This window comes from Bos indicus, chromosome 24 (genome assembly GCF_029378745.1).
Source record: "Bos indicus isolate NIAB-ARS_2022 breed Sahiwal x Tharparkar chromosome 24, NIAB-ARS_B.indTharparkar_mat_pri_1.0, whole genome shotgun sequence".
Classification (NCBI taxonomy): Eukaryota; Metazoa; Chordata; class Mammalia; order Artiodactyla; family Bovidae; genus Bos; species Bos indicus.
Window position 1 is genome coordinate 37,329,294 of NC_091783.1, and position 15,813 is coordinate 37,345,106.

General features: G+C 35.0%; 1 protein-coding gene across 3 annotated transcripts in view; it reads left to right on the top strand.

Annotated features, from left to right (window-relative positions):
• The window catches only part of SMCHD1 (structural maintenance of chromosomes flexible hinge domain containing 1), a 127,464-nt gene that overhangs the window by 47,756 nt on the left and 63,895 nt on the right, over positions 1–15,813 (top strand). For all 3 annotated transcript variants that reach the window (XM_070778868.1, XM_070778867.1, XM_019986735.2), the window contains exons 14-22: positions 254–367; positions 1,170–1,276; positions 1,965–2,047; positions 2,226–2,339; positions 6,213–6,290; positions 6,370–6,489; positions 11,409–11,553; positions 14,082–14,178; positions 15,612–15,684. In XM_070778868.1, coding sequence (XP_070634969.1) covers positions 254–367; positions 1,170–1,276; positions 1,965–2,047; positions 2,226–2,339; positions 6,213–6,290; positions 6,370–6,489; positions 11,409–11,553; positions 14,082–14,178; positions 15,612–15,684 — 931 coding nt within the window. The remainder of the gene's footprint in view (positions 1–253; positions 368–1,169; positions 1,277–1,964; positions 2,048–2,225; positions 2,340–6,212; positions 6,291–6,369; positions 6,490–11,408; positions 11,554–14,081; positions 14,179–15,611; positions 15,685–15,813) is intronic.

Below are 15,813 nucleotides of genomic sequence, written 5' to 3' on the forward strand. Positions count from 1 at the left end.
ATTATGGACCTTTTAGACACATGCATAACTATGACATTTTTATATGAAGAAGCCACTGTCTTTTCAAAGATGTTACAAATAAGTGGAGAGCTTCACAAATATAACTTTATAGAGTGCTTTTTTCATTAAATTTTTCTAATAATAGATTTCTGGGTTTTTCCCCTTGTATAAAATAGTTCTGTTAAATAATTGTTAAACCTGTTTTTCTAAGTAAATATTAATACTAAATCCTTGTTTTAAAACTGAATGTTAGGTCAAGACAATCAAGACACTTCCTCTCTTTTATGGAAGCATTGTGAAATTTTTTCTCTATGGTGATCATGATGGAGAAGTATATGCTACAGGAGGAGAGGTTCAAATTGCAATGGTAAGATCCCCAGGTAACCCAAAATAGTCTTCAAAGTCTCTTGGTATTACTACTTTGCTTAATTCTTAAAGATACAATATTCTAAAAAAAAAAAAAAAGATAACGGTATTCTATTTTGACTTGTATTTGGCTTTTACATTGGTTACAGGAGTGGGAGCATGATGTTTTATGTTTCATATTTGATGTTTTTAGTAGTTTGTAGAACTTAACATCTATGTGCCCAGTGTTTAACAAATGTTACAATATTATTGCCAATTTTACAGTAATTTTAAAGTGCACATTTCATTCAAGGCTCATAAACATAAACATTGGAGCCAGACTTCTATCTCAAGAATGAAAAACAAAACTAGAGTGGGCTTTATCCTTATAAAGAAGTGTTAGTTGCTCAGTTGTGTCTGACTCTGTGACCCCATGGGCTTGTAGCCCACCAAGCTCCTCTGTTCGTGGAATTCTCCAGGCAAGAATATTGGAATGAGCAGCCATTCCCTTCTTCAGGGGGTCTTCCCAGTGCAAGGATCGAACACTGGTCTCCTGCATTGCAGGCAAATTCTTTACTGTCTGAGACACCAGGGAGGCCCTTTATCCTTCCTGATACTATGCTCTTGTTAAGATTTGAAGGTATTTAATTAGACCTAGGGTGTTTATCTGAAAAATGGAAATAAACACTGTGGTGTAATATAATAACAGTTATTATGATTTATCTACTTAATTAGGGTAAAAATATTTTTTGAAAGAAATCAATATTCTTGTGACTAAATTTAAATAGCTTTTTGAAATGTTGGTATAAATTTTGCTTATTCAGGAACCTCAGGCACTATATGATGAAATAAAAACTGTGCCAATTGCAAAGCTGGATAGGACAGTTGCTGAGAAAGCTGTGAAAAAATATGTAGAAGATGAAATGGCAAGGTAATTTATGTTTCAAGATGCATGGTAAAAAATGACAAGAAAATTGAAGAGGAATTGTCCTTTTAGTTATTATTGAGTGTGACATTATGCTTTTGTATTTAGGCACTTGTAGTCTTCGATGTGTGTATTGTGACGAACTTCTTGCTGTTAAAAAAAAAAAGCGCTCTAGTTATCAAAACAGAATCCTGTATTTGTTTTATAGAAAAATAAGGAAGGTTAGCACTGTTAACAGCACTATGATTAAGTTTGTTAAAAAACAATGACTTTGGCCTGTAACTAGAAGAAAATGGTGAGAGGTAAAAATAAGAGCAAAAGAAGTAAAACATCGAAAAACAAAACTGTGGCTTTTGTGCGGCTAATGATGCAGTTATTTTGATTCTTACTGAACTCACTGGTAATTCTTCTGTTTCTAGAGTTATCCTTTCTCCCAAAGGTAGCTCGTACTACAAATTAGTAGAAAAATCTCAAAAAATGGGGGCAATTCCTGTCTCTTAACATCAAGAGATTTTGTTTTACTTTGTAGCCACAGCAGTGATTAAAGCTTTGGTGTATTAATCATACAGAATTTCAGATTTAACTATTGGGGAAAAAATTTAGAACTATTAAAGTTTCTAGTAACTTTTATTTTTAAAAATAAGACCATAATTAATACATTTCATGAAACATTAATATGCTGTTTTAATAATAGACTCCCTGATAGACTGTCAGTGACTTGGCCTGAAGGAGATGAATTATTGCCAAATGAGATCAGACCTGCTGGAACCCCCATTGGTATGTTTTTGGTTTTTCTTATGTGTGTGTATTTTAAACACTGAAAAAATGCTTTTCTTCTTAACATTTCATGGTAAAAAAATGATAAAAAATTAAAACGCTATGTGAAGACCTGGCAGATTCATCAGATTCATTGGGTGTAACTAAGATGTTCTTATTTTTAATTTTGGACTGATAGGTGCATTAAGAATTGAAATATTAAATAAAAAAGGGGAAACGATGCAGAAGCTTCCAGGAACAAGTCATGGAGGGTCAAAGAAACTCCTGGTTGAGCTCAAAGTTATATTACACTGTAAGTATAAACACTGATTTGTATGTTTGGATCTTTATTGTTGTTCGTAAATGTATATACATATTTTAACATCTTTGTGGAATTATTGATGGCCTAGCAATCTGATAGATAGTGCTTTGAAGTTAAGAGTTTCTAAAGTATTAGAATAATTCATTTTTTAAAAACTCAGTTGTTTTCTTAGGGTTTTTTGTTTGTTTTGTTTTTAACACTGTATTCTGAATATTCCTATGGAGGTAGCTATGGGCTAAAATAAAGATATGTGTATGCATATCAGTTTGTACTGAATAGGGATTTAGATTGGATAATCCTTAAGGTACCTTCTAAATCAAAAATACTGTCTCTGAACCTATGGGTGAGAAGTACTTGTTTTGAGTTGAGAAATGGGAGCCACTCTTTGTTAAAGGAAGAAGAACTACATGTTATCACTCATCTTGTATTTTCCTAACTTTAATCACCTTGTAATTCTCGTCTCTTGTTTTTGTCTTGACCACCTGAAAGTATTTTCAATACTTGTTTTCCATAATCTGTTCTACCACTATATACTTGCATGTCTGGTCTATGGATTTTACAGATACAGTGTATTTTATTCACTGTATGTTTATTTCCAACATTTATAAACTATAGTCAGTGGTAGTGTATACTTTCGTCTTATAAATGTCTTTTTAGCCTCAGCAGCATTGAACAGTTTGACTAATTCATTTTGCTGCAGTACTCTCTTTTTGGCCTCTGTGACACACTGTTCTGTATTTCTCCAGGGTTTTTTTTTTTTTTTTTTTGGTGGCTTAAAACAGTATGTTTATTATCTTACAGTTCTCTTGGTCATCTGACTGCTGAAATCAAAGTGTCAGCAGGATAGCAACCTTCTGGAGGTTGTAGGGAAGGCTTGCCTTTCCACTTCTAGAAGTCACCCATATTCCTTGGCCTTGTGGTCCCTTTCTCCATCTTCAGAGCCAACAGTGTGGGATCTTCCAACCTGTTTGTAACTCTGACCATCCTGTCCCCCTCTTATTTAAAAAAACAAAAAAAACCCCCACAAAACTACATATAGGCATCAGTTCAGTTGCTCAGTTGTGTCCAACTATTTGTGACCCCATGGACTGCAGCACATGAGGCATACCTCATTTATTGAACTTTGTTTTATTGCCATTTGCAGATACTGCATTTTTTATGGATTCAAGGTTTATGGCAACTCTGTGTTAAGCAAGTCTGTTAATGCCATTTTCCCAACAGTATTTGCTCACTTAATGTCCCTTTGTAACATTTTGGTCATTCTGGCAACTTTTCAGACTTTCTAAAAATTATGTTTGTTATGATGATCTGTGATTAGTGGTCTTTGATATTATTGCTACAACTTGCTGAAGGCTCAGGTGAACATTAGCATTTTTAGCAATAAAGTACTTTTTATTTTTGACTGTGTGGATCACAATAAACTGTGGAAAATTATGAAAGAGATGGGCATACCAGACCACTTGATCTGCCTCTTGAGAAATCTGTATGCAGGTCAGGAAGCAACAGTTAGAACTGGATATGGAACAGCAGACTGGTTCCAAATAGGAAAAGGAGTACGTCAAGGCTGTATATTGTTACCCTGCTTATTTAACTTATACGCAGAGTACATCATGAGAAACACTGGGCTGGAGGAAGCACAAGCTGGAATCAAGATTGCTGGGAGAAACATCAATAACCTCAGATATGCAGATGACACCACCCTTATGGCAGCAAGTGAAGAACTAAAGAGCCTTATGATGAAAGTGAGAGGAGAGTGAAAAAAAGTTGGCTTAAAGCTCAACATTCAGAAAACAAAGATCATGGCATCCAGTCCCATTACTTCATGGCAAATAGATGGAGAAACAGTGGAAACAGTGGCAGACTTTATTTTTGGGGGCTTCAAAATCACTGCAGTTGGTGGTTGCAGGCATGAAATTAAAAGACGCTTACTCCTTGGAAGGAAAGTTATGACCAACCTAGATAGCATATTCAAAAGCAGAGAGATTACTTTGCCAACAAAGGTCCGCCTAGTTAAGGCTATGGTTTTTCCAGTAGTCATGTATGGGTGTGAGAGTTGGACTGTGAAGAAAGCTGAGTGCCGAAGAACTGATGCTTTTGAACTGTGGTATTGAAGAAGACTCTTGAGAGTGCCTTGAGCTGCAAGGAGATCCAGCCAATCCATCCTAAAGGAAATCAGTCCTGAATATTCATTGGAAGGACTGATGCTGAAGCTGAAACTCCAATATTTTCGCCACCTGATGTGAAGAGCTGACTCATTTGAAAAGACTCTGATGCTGGGAAAGATTGAAGGCAGGAGGAGAAAGGGACGACAGAGGATGAGATAGTTGGATGGTATCACCGACTCGATGGATATGAGTTTGAGTAAACTCCAGAGTTGGTGATGGACAGGGAGGCCTGGCATGCTGCAGTCCGTGGGGTCGCAAAGAATCAGACACAACTCAGTGACTGAACTGACTGACTGTCATTATTCTTTAAAAGAAATAATGCTATTGCACACTCAATAGACTATAGTATAGTATAAACATAGCTTATATGCACTGGGAAGGGAAAACATTTATGTAGCTTCCTTTATTGTGATCCTTGTTTTGTTGTGATCTGAAGCCAAGCCTACCATATCTCTAAGGTCTGCCTGGTATATGTTTCTATATAAAATAATTAAAAGGTTTATTTTTTCTGGTAAAATATATAACAAATTTACTGTCTCAGTCATTTTTAAATCTATACTTTATTGTACTGTATAGTGTTGCACATACTTGTCTGTTTCTTTGTAATGTCATTTAACTTATTCTGCTGTTTGTTCTATTCCCTGAAGACTAGAAATTACCCCAAAACCTTGAATTGATTTAGGTTCACTATTTTCCCCCTCCTAAAGCAAGAATCAATACTTTGTAGTGAATTTGTGTTTTTAGGTATTATATAAGAGGCATTTGATAGCTATAGTTAATTGTCCCACTTTTAGTGCTACTGGGATGGATTATTGAATTCACTTGGCTGGTATGACTATAAAGTTCTCCTTTCATCCATGTTGTAAGAGTTTCATCCATTAGTGATTTTTGCTTTGTTATTTGGTATGCATGATACAGTGGGTTTTCCCACTGATTCTTTCATTTATTCCTAATTTATTGTCCTATTATCTCAATTTATTATCCTTTTTGGTTTATTAATTAGTAAGAAATTTCCTGTATCAGTTATGGTCATTGATTTATTTTGAAACAACTTTTATAGGAAAGGCAGTATAAAGGCTTAATTAAAATTACTGATAATAAGACTATTAGATTAATTTTTACTTCTTTGCAGTGTTATTTGTCTTTAAAGTTTTTATATATTCTAAAGTTGAATCACTTGAAATAATTTTTTTAATGTGGTCATATCACCTACCTACAATTTGCTTTTGCTTATGAATTGTTTTAATTCCATTTTGTTAATTATTAAAGTCATTTACATGATTCTAAAGACAAAAATAAATAGCAAAGAATATTTCAGAAAAGTGCTATCATCCGTTTCCTTTCTCCTTCATCAGACCTCTTAATAGGTACTAGGTCTTAGAGATTATGTAAACAAACAATTCTGTTTTATTCTTGGAGAAAACTGTCAAAGAAATGATTTTTAATATAAAAAAATTATCTCTATATTCTTTATACCAGTTAAGCTTATTTACAGATACATTTTTAAGAATTAAAGGAATTTTATTGTCTGAATGAGTAGTTTCATTATGCTATTGACTTGCATAGGATAATTTTAGGTCTTTTGAAGTTTAAAAGCTATTTTTAAAAATGTACAACAGATATTTGATGCCACTGTGACATTTCATATTCATGTTCTAAATTTTGTTTCTCAAAGTATAAATTTTTTTCTTTTATTAAGCTTCAAGTGGAAATAAGGAAATAATTTCACATATTAGTCAACATGGAGGAAAATGGCCTTACTGGTTTAAAAAAATGGGTGAGTTGTTATTCTGAATATTAAAAATTATATCAGTATTGTGTTTACTTGAATTTTAATTTCTTCTTAATTTGTCCAGAAAATATTCACAAGTTGGGGAATTATACATTGAAATTGCAAGTTGTCCTGAATGAAAGTAATGCAGACACTTATGCAGGAAGGCCACTACCATCTAAAGCAATTAAATTTTCTGTTAAAGGTAAGCAAAACACCAATATGTAACTCTGTATGCTAAAGGTGGCATTTTAAATCAAGAGGAAAATAGAAAATTTGATAAAAGATGTTTGACCAATTGTATAACCATTTTGGTTTTAGAAATGACTTTATAACTCTGCTTGATAATCATGCTCCTTATACATCATTGTTTTCTAGCTTCCTTTGTTACTGGTAGACTTTAAAGTTATTTTGATTCCTGACTTTTGTATGTTAAAAACCCACTCCCAATCCAACTATCCCCATTCTGTCTCCCCCACAATCCTCAGATGTTTGAATAATTTAGAGTTTGGGTCCCCATCTCTGACATTTTAAGTTCTAGGGGTTCTTCTGAGTCTCTTTGATTTTGGGTCTTTTTTTCCTTCTATAGCATCTAGTGTTCAGACGTTGGACCTGTCAATTGGTATACTGTGTTTTCTACTTTCCATCGCTTAATTCTATTTTTCTACTTTATAAGAGACTTCCTTAGCATGATGTTTGATGTTTTCTATTGATTTTTTTCTTTCTGCTATTATTTTTCACTTTCTAGAGTATTTTATTCTCCAATATTTATTTATTTATTAGAATAAAATATTTTATTCTAAAAAGGTTATTTCCTTTTCAAAGCATTTTCTTCTGACTTTGTGGATTAATATTTTTATTAATTCTCTGAGGCTATTAATAATGGTATTTTTTTTCTTTGATGTTTTTAAACTTGATTCATAGCCTGTTTCTTCAATGTTGTTTTTTTTTTCCATCCGCACTGGGTCTTTCCTATTAGATGATCTCTTACATTATTAGTGCACATGTTTAAGAATAGGACATTTGAGAGTGTTTATTTCATTTGGGGAGATTATAATAAGCGGATTTTAGGTTTTTTTCCTCTGGCTGTTCAGATTCTCCAGAGTGGAGTGTAAACACCTAGGGGCCAGAATTTGGGGAGCCAAGCTGGAAAAGATTGTTATATATTTCACATTCAGTATTAATCTTTCACTTGATTTACATGTTTTCAGTAAATTGGCGCTTTCAGTAGTGCTATGTCCAGTGTTCAGTAGTAGGTCACTCCTTGGACCTACTCTAAGCTTTCCCAGAGGAGAAACCTTCCAAATGTTGTTGAAAATTAAGGAGGTAGTTGACTGGCTCTGTGTATCGAGGGGTGGGGATCTGAGGAACTGATTCTGACAGACTTGAGCTAGTCTTTCTCTTTTATTCCAGTTTCACTCCTACTTGATAGAGCCATGCTTGAGATTTTTGAATGTTATATACTGCAAATTAAATTGGCTCTCTGCTAGTTTTGTTGATGATTGAGGATTTGATTTTTTGAGTCTTACTGTTAGGTCCATAGTGCTTCCCCAGTAGCTTAGATGGTAAAGCATCTGCCTGCAATGCAAGAGATCCAGGTTCAATCCTTTGGTTGGGAAAACCCCCTGGAGAAGGATATAGCAACCCACTCCAGTATTCTTGCCTGGAGAATTATACTTGTTCATATGCTCACTAGCTTTCAAATTCTGTTACTGTTGTCTTTTTTCTTGTTCTTTCTTTTTGAAGGTTTCAGTTCAGTTCAGTCGCTCATTAGTGTCTCTTTGTGACCCCGTGAATCGCAGCATGCCAGGCCTCCCTGTCCATCACCAACTCCCAGAATTCACCCAAACCCATGTCCATCCAGTCAGTGATGCCATCCAGCCATCTCATCCTCTGTCGTCCCCTTCTCCTCCTGCCCCCAATCCCTCCCAGCATCAGAGTCTTTTTCCAATGAGTCAACTCTTTGCATGAGATGGCCAAAGTATTGGAGTTTCAGCTTTAGCATCAGTCCTTCCAATGAACACCCAGGACTGATCTCCTTTAGAATGGACTGGTTGGATCTCCTTGCAGTCCAAGGGACTCTCAAGAGTCTTCTCCAACACCACAGTTCAAAAGCATCGATTCTTCGGTGCTCAGCTTTCTTCACAGTCCAGCTCTCACATCCATACATGACCACAGGAAAAACCATAGCCTTGACTAGACAGACCTTTGTTGGCAAAGTAATGTCTCTGCTTTTGAATATGCTATCTAGGTGGTCATAACTTTCTTTCCAAGGAGTAAGCATCTTTTAATTTCATGGCTGCAGTCACCATCTGCAGTGATTTTGGAGCCCCCCGAAATAAAGTCTGACACTGTTTCCCCATCTGTTTCCCATGAAGTGATGTGACCATATGCCATGATCTTCGTTTTCTGAATGTTGAGCTTTAAGCCAGCTTTTTCACTCTCCTCTTTCATTTTCATCAAGAGGCTTTTTTTTCCTCTTCACTTTCTGCCATAAGGGTAGTGTCATCTCCATATCTGAGGTTATTGATATTTTTCCTGGCAATCTTGATTCCAGCTTGTGCTTCTTCCAGCCCAGTGTTTCTCTTGATGTACTCTGCATAGAAGTTAAATAAGCAGGGTGACAACATACAGCCTTGACGTACTCCTTTTCCTATTTGGAACCAGTCTGTTCCATGTCCAGTTCTAACTGTTGCTTCCTGACCTGCATATAGGTTTCTCAAGAGGCAGGTCAGATGGTCTGGTATTACCATCTCTTCTCAGAATTTTTCACAGTTTCTTGTGATCCGCAGTCAAAGGCTTTGGCATAGTCAGTAAAGCAGAAATAGATGTTTTTCTGGAACTCTCTTGCTTTTTTGATGATCCAGCGGATGTTGGCAATTTGATCTGTGGTTCCTCTGCCTTTTCTAAAACCAGCTTGAACATCTGGAAATTCACAGTTCACGTATTGCTGAAGCCTGGCTTGGAGAATTTTGAGTGTTACTTTACTACTAGCATGTGAGATGAGTGCAATTGTGCAGTAGTTTGAGCGTTCTTTGGCATTGCCTTTTTGGGATTGGAATGAAAACTGACCTTTTCCAGTCCTGTGGCCACTACTGAGTTTTCCAAATTTGCCGGCATACTGAGTGCAGCATTTTCACAGCATCATCTTTCAGGATTTGGAATAGCTCAACTGGAATTCCATCACCTCCACTAGCTTTGTTCGTAGTGATGCTTTCTAAGGCCCACTTGACTTCACATTCCAGGATGTCTGGCTCTAGGTGAGTGATCACACCATCATGATTATCTGGGTCATGAAGATCTTTTGTGTACAGTTCTTCTGTGTATTCTTGCCACCTCTTCTTAATATCTTCTGCTTCTGTTAGGTCCATACCATTTCTGTCCTTTATCAAGCCCATCTTTGCATGAAATGTTCCCTTGGTAGCTCTGATTTTCTTGAAGAGATCCCTAGTCTTTCCCATTCTGTTGTTTTCTTCTCTTTCTTTGCATTGATCGCTGAGGAAGGCTTTCTTATCTCTCCTTGCTATTCTTTGAAACTCTGCATTCAGATGCTTAGATCTTTCCTTTTCTCCTTTGCTTTTCGCTTCTCTTCTTTTCACAGCTATTTGTAAGGCCTCCCCAGACAGCCATTTTGCTTTTTTGCATTTCTTTTCCATGGGGATGGTCTTGATCCCTGTCCCCTGTACAGTGTCACAAACCTCCATCCATAGTTCATCAGGCACTCTATCTATCAGATCTAGTCCCTTAAATGTATTTCTCACTTCTACTGTATAATCGTAAGGAATTTGATTTAGGTCATACCTGAATGGTCTAGTGGTTTTCCCTACTTTCAAGTCTGAATTTGGCAATAAAGAAGAGTTCATGATCTGAGCCACAGTCAGCTCCCGGTCTTGTTTTGAAGATTTAGGCCTCTTTAAAAAAAAGCTCTGTGGTGTCATATTATTATGGGGTTTTGGAGAGCTGATTTTTAAGTGCCTGGGAGTATTTTGCCTTCTCTAATCATAAAGCCACTTTGGAGAGTGTTCCTTTTTTGTTCATACAGATCTACCATGTTCTTTAAATAACAACTGTGGAACTTTCCACAGTAGGGACTTGCTGTAGTTTTAGCAGTTTTCTTTGGTGAACATTTCATGTATTTCCAATTTTGCGACTGTTACACATCACGTTTCTATATGAGGGGGTGGGGAAATTATGTTTTGTGTACACGTGCTAGAATTTCTCTAGAGTGGATCCCAAGAAGTAGAATTGCCAAACTGAAATTATCAATATGTGCTTTAACATTTTATATATATTTTTTGTCAGTTTACCCTTCTAAAAGATTATGTACCCTCACCAACAGACTGAGGGTTCCTATTTCCCTATGCTCACTGCTGGCCAAGCTATATTACAGTATTTATTTAGCTTAGTCGATAGTTAAATTATTTAATTATTAGGTTGTGTATCTCTTTAGCCTTTATTGGACATTGTCATTCTGTGAAAGTCTATGCCCATTTTAATAGTGTAAAACTAGTTCTTAAGTGTGAGTTTTATCTGAATCACCTGCAGGTTTTATTAAACTGTAGACCAGTGGGCCTCATTCCTAGGGTATCTGACACAGGATAAGGTGAATCTTGGAATTTGCATTTCTAATAATTTCACAGGGGATGACTTGAAACTATTAGACTATAGACTGCATTTTAACAATAGCTGTTTATAGGAAGTTTTAATGTATTTAGGATTTAAATCCTTGATGGCATACATTGCAAATACTTTCTCATATGGAGCTTCTCTATTGACTTTGTATCTATTAAAATATTTTAATCTTTGTCACATATATCCTTGAATAGCTATTGAATATTGTGTTTTGCCTTACTTTTTCCTTTGATAAAATTGTAAACATTTCTTTATTATATTTGAATAATTTCATAGTTTAAAAACACATTTATCTCTGTTTCTAGGCTTATTTATATATATAAGATAACAATCTGTAATTTTCGCAGGTATATTGTAGATAGAATTTATGTAAATTTTGCTTATTTAAAATGCCATCTTTATCGTAGTTTAATCTTCCATATGTAAATAGATGTTTTTACCTTCAATGAATCTCTGACTGATGAATTTTCTTTTCGTGTTTTTTTTTTCAAGAGGGTAAACCAGAGAAATTTTCGTTCGGTCTTTTGGATCCTCCTTTTCGTGTTGGAGTCCCATTCAATATCCCTGTGGAGTTTCAGGATGAATTTGGTCATACTAGTCAACTGTCTACTGATATTCAGCCAATTTTTGAAGCAGGGTAATCTGAATGTTCATATTTGCTGAGTATTCACTGCATTTAGCTTAAATTATTTGTGTTAACTTCAGATTTATTTAAAATGTTTGATATTTTATGATATCTGGGGGATTTAGTTAGTCCCAAGCTATACTCTGCAGCTGTAGTGTCATATATGAATTATCTCAGTAAAGTTTGTTTGGACTGAATTTTTGCTGTTACAGTTACTTGGTTGAGACTAATAGGTCTGTCTTACTCCTTTTTTTTTTTTTTGGCAAGTACGATATGACGTCTCTTGGCAGTTCTATGCACTATACAATGTTTTTATTTTGTTGTTTGCTTAGAAATTATGGGCATTTAAACTTAGCGGTTACCTACTGGTAGGCTTTTAACCTGCTAGTAGAATTATTTTTAGTTTGTTTTTAAAACTATAACTAAAAATTATGCTTTCCATGGAAATTTGGTTCTTCCTTGGAATTTGCCTTTACTTAGTAACCCTGTAGAATGAAATGATTGGCTAATATTAAGAAATAGCAATGAAAAGTCCAGTTATATAATTGAGGATGTTCATCGTTTTCCATTACCTGTTTCTAAGGTGCCTAGGGAGAAATTCTTTTTCTCACATTTTTGCCAAATTTGTCTTTGGGGCCCACTTTTTAATGTATGCCTTCTTTTGCTATTGATGTGTACTTTTTCCCCCTTTTGGTGTAATTGTTTGCTCTTTTAATCGTTTGAGTATGTATTGTATTCCAGGCATTTGCTAGCTGGAGACATAAAAATGAATAAGAATATAGGATTTGCCTCTAGAAGCTCACAGACTAGTGAGATATAGCTTAGTGTCCAGATTTGTACCATGGTTTAAGTTCCTGAAAAACAAATCAGTTATAAAAAATATTGCAAATGAATTTTTCTAAATATTCTCTTAAGTTGCTAAATATGGTTCTTGTGCAAAAAGTGATTCTTTTGCAAAAAGTGATCTTTACATATTGCATTCATTTGAATATTAAACCATAATGGAAGAGTTGAATACTTAAACATCTATGTTTAAAAATAGCCTGCCAGTCTCCTCCATTCATGGGATTTTCCAGGCAAGAGTACTGGAGTGGGTTGCCATTTCCTTCTCCAAGGGATCTTCCCCACCCAGAGATTGAACCCTGGTCTCCCACATTGCAGGCAGACTCTTTACCATCTGAGCCACAAGGGAAGCCTGTTTAAAAATAAAGAACACTAAAAATGTAATCCATCTAGTCACAAATGGGAAATATTTGTGTGTTAGTTGACCCCTGTTTTTAATTATATCTTCCATCTTATCCTTGATAAGATATTCTTACAGAGTCTCTATCACACATACATATTGGTAATTAAGATTTGGGACTTAAAAAGTCTTGGTGGCCTGGCTGTGTGTATTTATCTTCATTATAGTAAGATCTTTGTCTAGTAGGTTTTTTTTTTTCCCAGTGTTAACTAAATTAAAATAAAAATAATTCACACATACAGCCTAAAGAATCAAATAGGGTTGATAAGGCTTATTAAAAAAAAAAAAAAGAGTAGTTCTTCTGCCCTCTCCACCTCACCAACAATCCACTTCTCAAAACCACTTTCAGCTTTCTACTTGAATTTTTTGGTACCTGCTGCCATATATGTTAGTAACTTTTATGTTACTACTTCCTGATTCTTCAGTTTTAAGCTTTATCTCTTGACTTACGGCTAAGGAAGATGAGGACACACTCTCTTGTTGCCATTTATATTACAAATAAGCCTCCTTCCTGTTCCTACATTTTTTAGTAAAGTTATACTCTGGCTTGATCAGTATTTAGTGCTCGCTCTATTAAAATTATGTAAGTGCTAATTACTTTATTGCACAGCTGTTATACTTTTTTTTATTTTGCCAAGTAGCTTTCTGCCAGTTATCTGGTCTCTTTTCAAGATGCTTTGTACATAGATAACTTGTCAGTTTCATATTCTTTAGACATCTTCCTTGGAACTTTGTGATGGTGGTCTGTATAGATCAGCTCTTAAGCTTGTTACGTTTGTCCTTCTGTGGTCTTCTTTCCTATTCATCCTGGGAATTTCCTCTGTCCTTTGTGTTGGGAAAATATATAAGAATAAAACCTACTGTGAGCCTAGAAAACTTCTTCACAAAGGTAGAAGAGAAAGGGAACAATTTTATGATTGAATAAACAGTAAACCAGACTGTGATCCTCATCACAATCTGATAAAGAGTTTGTAAAAACTGAAGGAAATCTTAACTCTGTTACATGGTAAAGTGAATATAACCTATCACATTCATGTTTTCAAGAAAAATTGCCAAGTGTCTTGATGACTGGGTGTAGAGTTTGCAGTTTGGGATCAGTTAATTGGAGTTAGGGCTGTGTGCTTTCACTGTTGAGGACCGATGTTCAGTCCCTGGTCAGGGAACTAAGATCCTGCAAGTCGTGTGGTGCAGGCCCACCTCCACCCCACCCCCCCACCCCCCAAAAAAGAAAAAAGAACATTTGCAGCTTATTTTTAGATAATGGAGGAAATGTTAAAAAATAATTTATTTTTTCCAGTGGTTTAACTTTACATTATGACGAAATAACCAAAGGACCAAATTGTGTCATTCGAGGTGTTACAGCTAAGGGCCCTGTAAACTCTTGTCAAGGCAAGGTAAGCATTGTACGTACATGTTATAATGCATGTTTATTTCTTACATGGTAAAAATAAAATTGGACATTTAAAATTGAATAACCTAGTTTGGTGGCAAGATGACAGTAGTGTCAGGTTCTTAGGAATTAATCAGCATCATGTCACCTGACATACCATTACCACTTTCATCTCTGAGGAAGACCAGCACATTTGCTACTGTTCTTTTTTAAATGGTTATGAGCTAAATATGGCAACCCACTCCAGTGTTCTTGCCTGGAGAATCCCAGGGACGGGGGAGCCTGGTGGGCTGCCGTCTATGGGGTTGCACAGAGTCGGACACTATTGAAGTGACTTAGCAGCAGCAGAGCTAAATATTTTCAGCTGTCTTTATTTTCATTCCAGTCTCTTCATAGTCAAAGCCATTTTCAACAGCTATCTAGTACTATGTTGCTTCTTCTCTTGCTCTTTTTCTATTTTTCAATATTTTTCTTAGAATAGGAACAAAAATATAAGAAACTTTACCTTTGTAAACATATTGAGTTTGGTATTTGGATAAAGGAAGAGGGAGGAATAAAGTTAGGGATGGTAAAGGCAAACTGCAATAAGATAATTTTTCAGTTAAGAGTATAAAGTAGCTAACAGATTGCTATGACTAATGTGAACACTGTAACTAATAACTTAAGTGATATGTTACTTTTTCCCCATTATATCATTACCTTCGATACATATTTTAAAAATTTCCCCTGCCAAAATAATGTTTAAAATAGCACATGTGAGTTTACTGCATTAAAGCAAAGAGCAAGTTCTGTCCATCCTCCTGAATTAAGCTGTTTCTGGAACAAGAACTTGAAATTCATGGAAATTTTGACTTTAGTAAATGTACTTAAAAAGATTTCTAGGTTTTAAAAACCTTTTTATTTTGAAATAATTATTTTTACAGAAGATTTGCAGAGATGGTATAGAGAGTTCACATGTATTTCACCCAGCTTCCTCTGTTAAACATCTTATATAAACATTGTATATTTATCCAGTATTATCATTGATATAATACTTTAACAAAACTGTGGACTTTAACATTTCACCAGTTTCTCCACTATATTTTTCTATTCTGGAATCTAGAACATGACATTGTATTTAGATATGTGTAGATTTGGGGTTTTTTCCGTTTTACTACTTTCCAGATTTTTAAAATGCCCATACTAATTGTAGTAATTATTCAGAGGGTATGCCTTTTGAATTTGAAGATAGTATTGTCTGTAAAGAAGCAATATGAGCCAATTTTTTTCACCTGCGTTTCTTTCATACATACATATGATAATTTTAGTCAATATAAATTTGCTGAGTGACTTTCTATAATGGTATGAAAATGAAAAGCAAAAAATAAATCAGAATTGAGGTGGTAAATTACTTGAGTATTTAGGATTTGAATTTAATTAAAATAATTTTTTTAACAGAATTTTAATCTGAAGGTTATTCTGCCGGGTTTAAAAGAAGACTCACAGATTTTAAAAATTAGATTACTTCCAGGTAATATTACTTTAAGAAATATTCCTAATACTTACCTTTTAAATGATATTCTTATGTTAAAGTATAATGACACTTATAAAGGTGAAGTGTTTTTTGGTTTGGTTATGGTATAAGTCTTGAAAATACGTT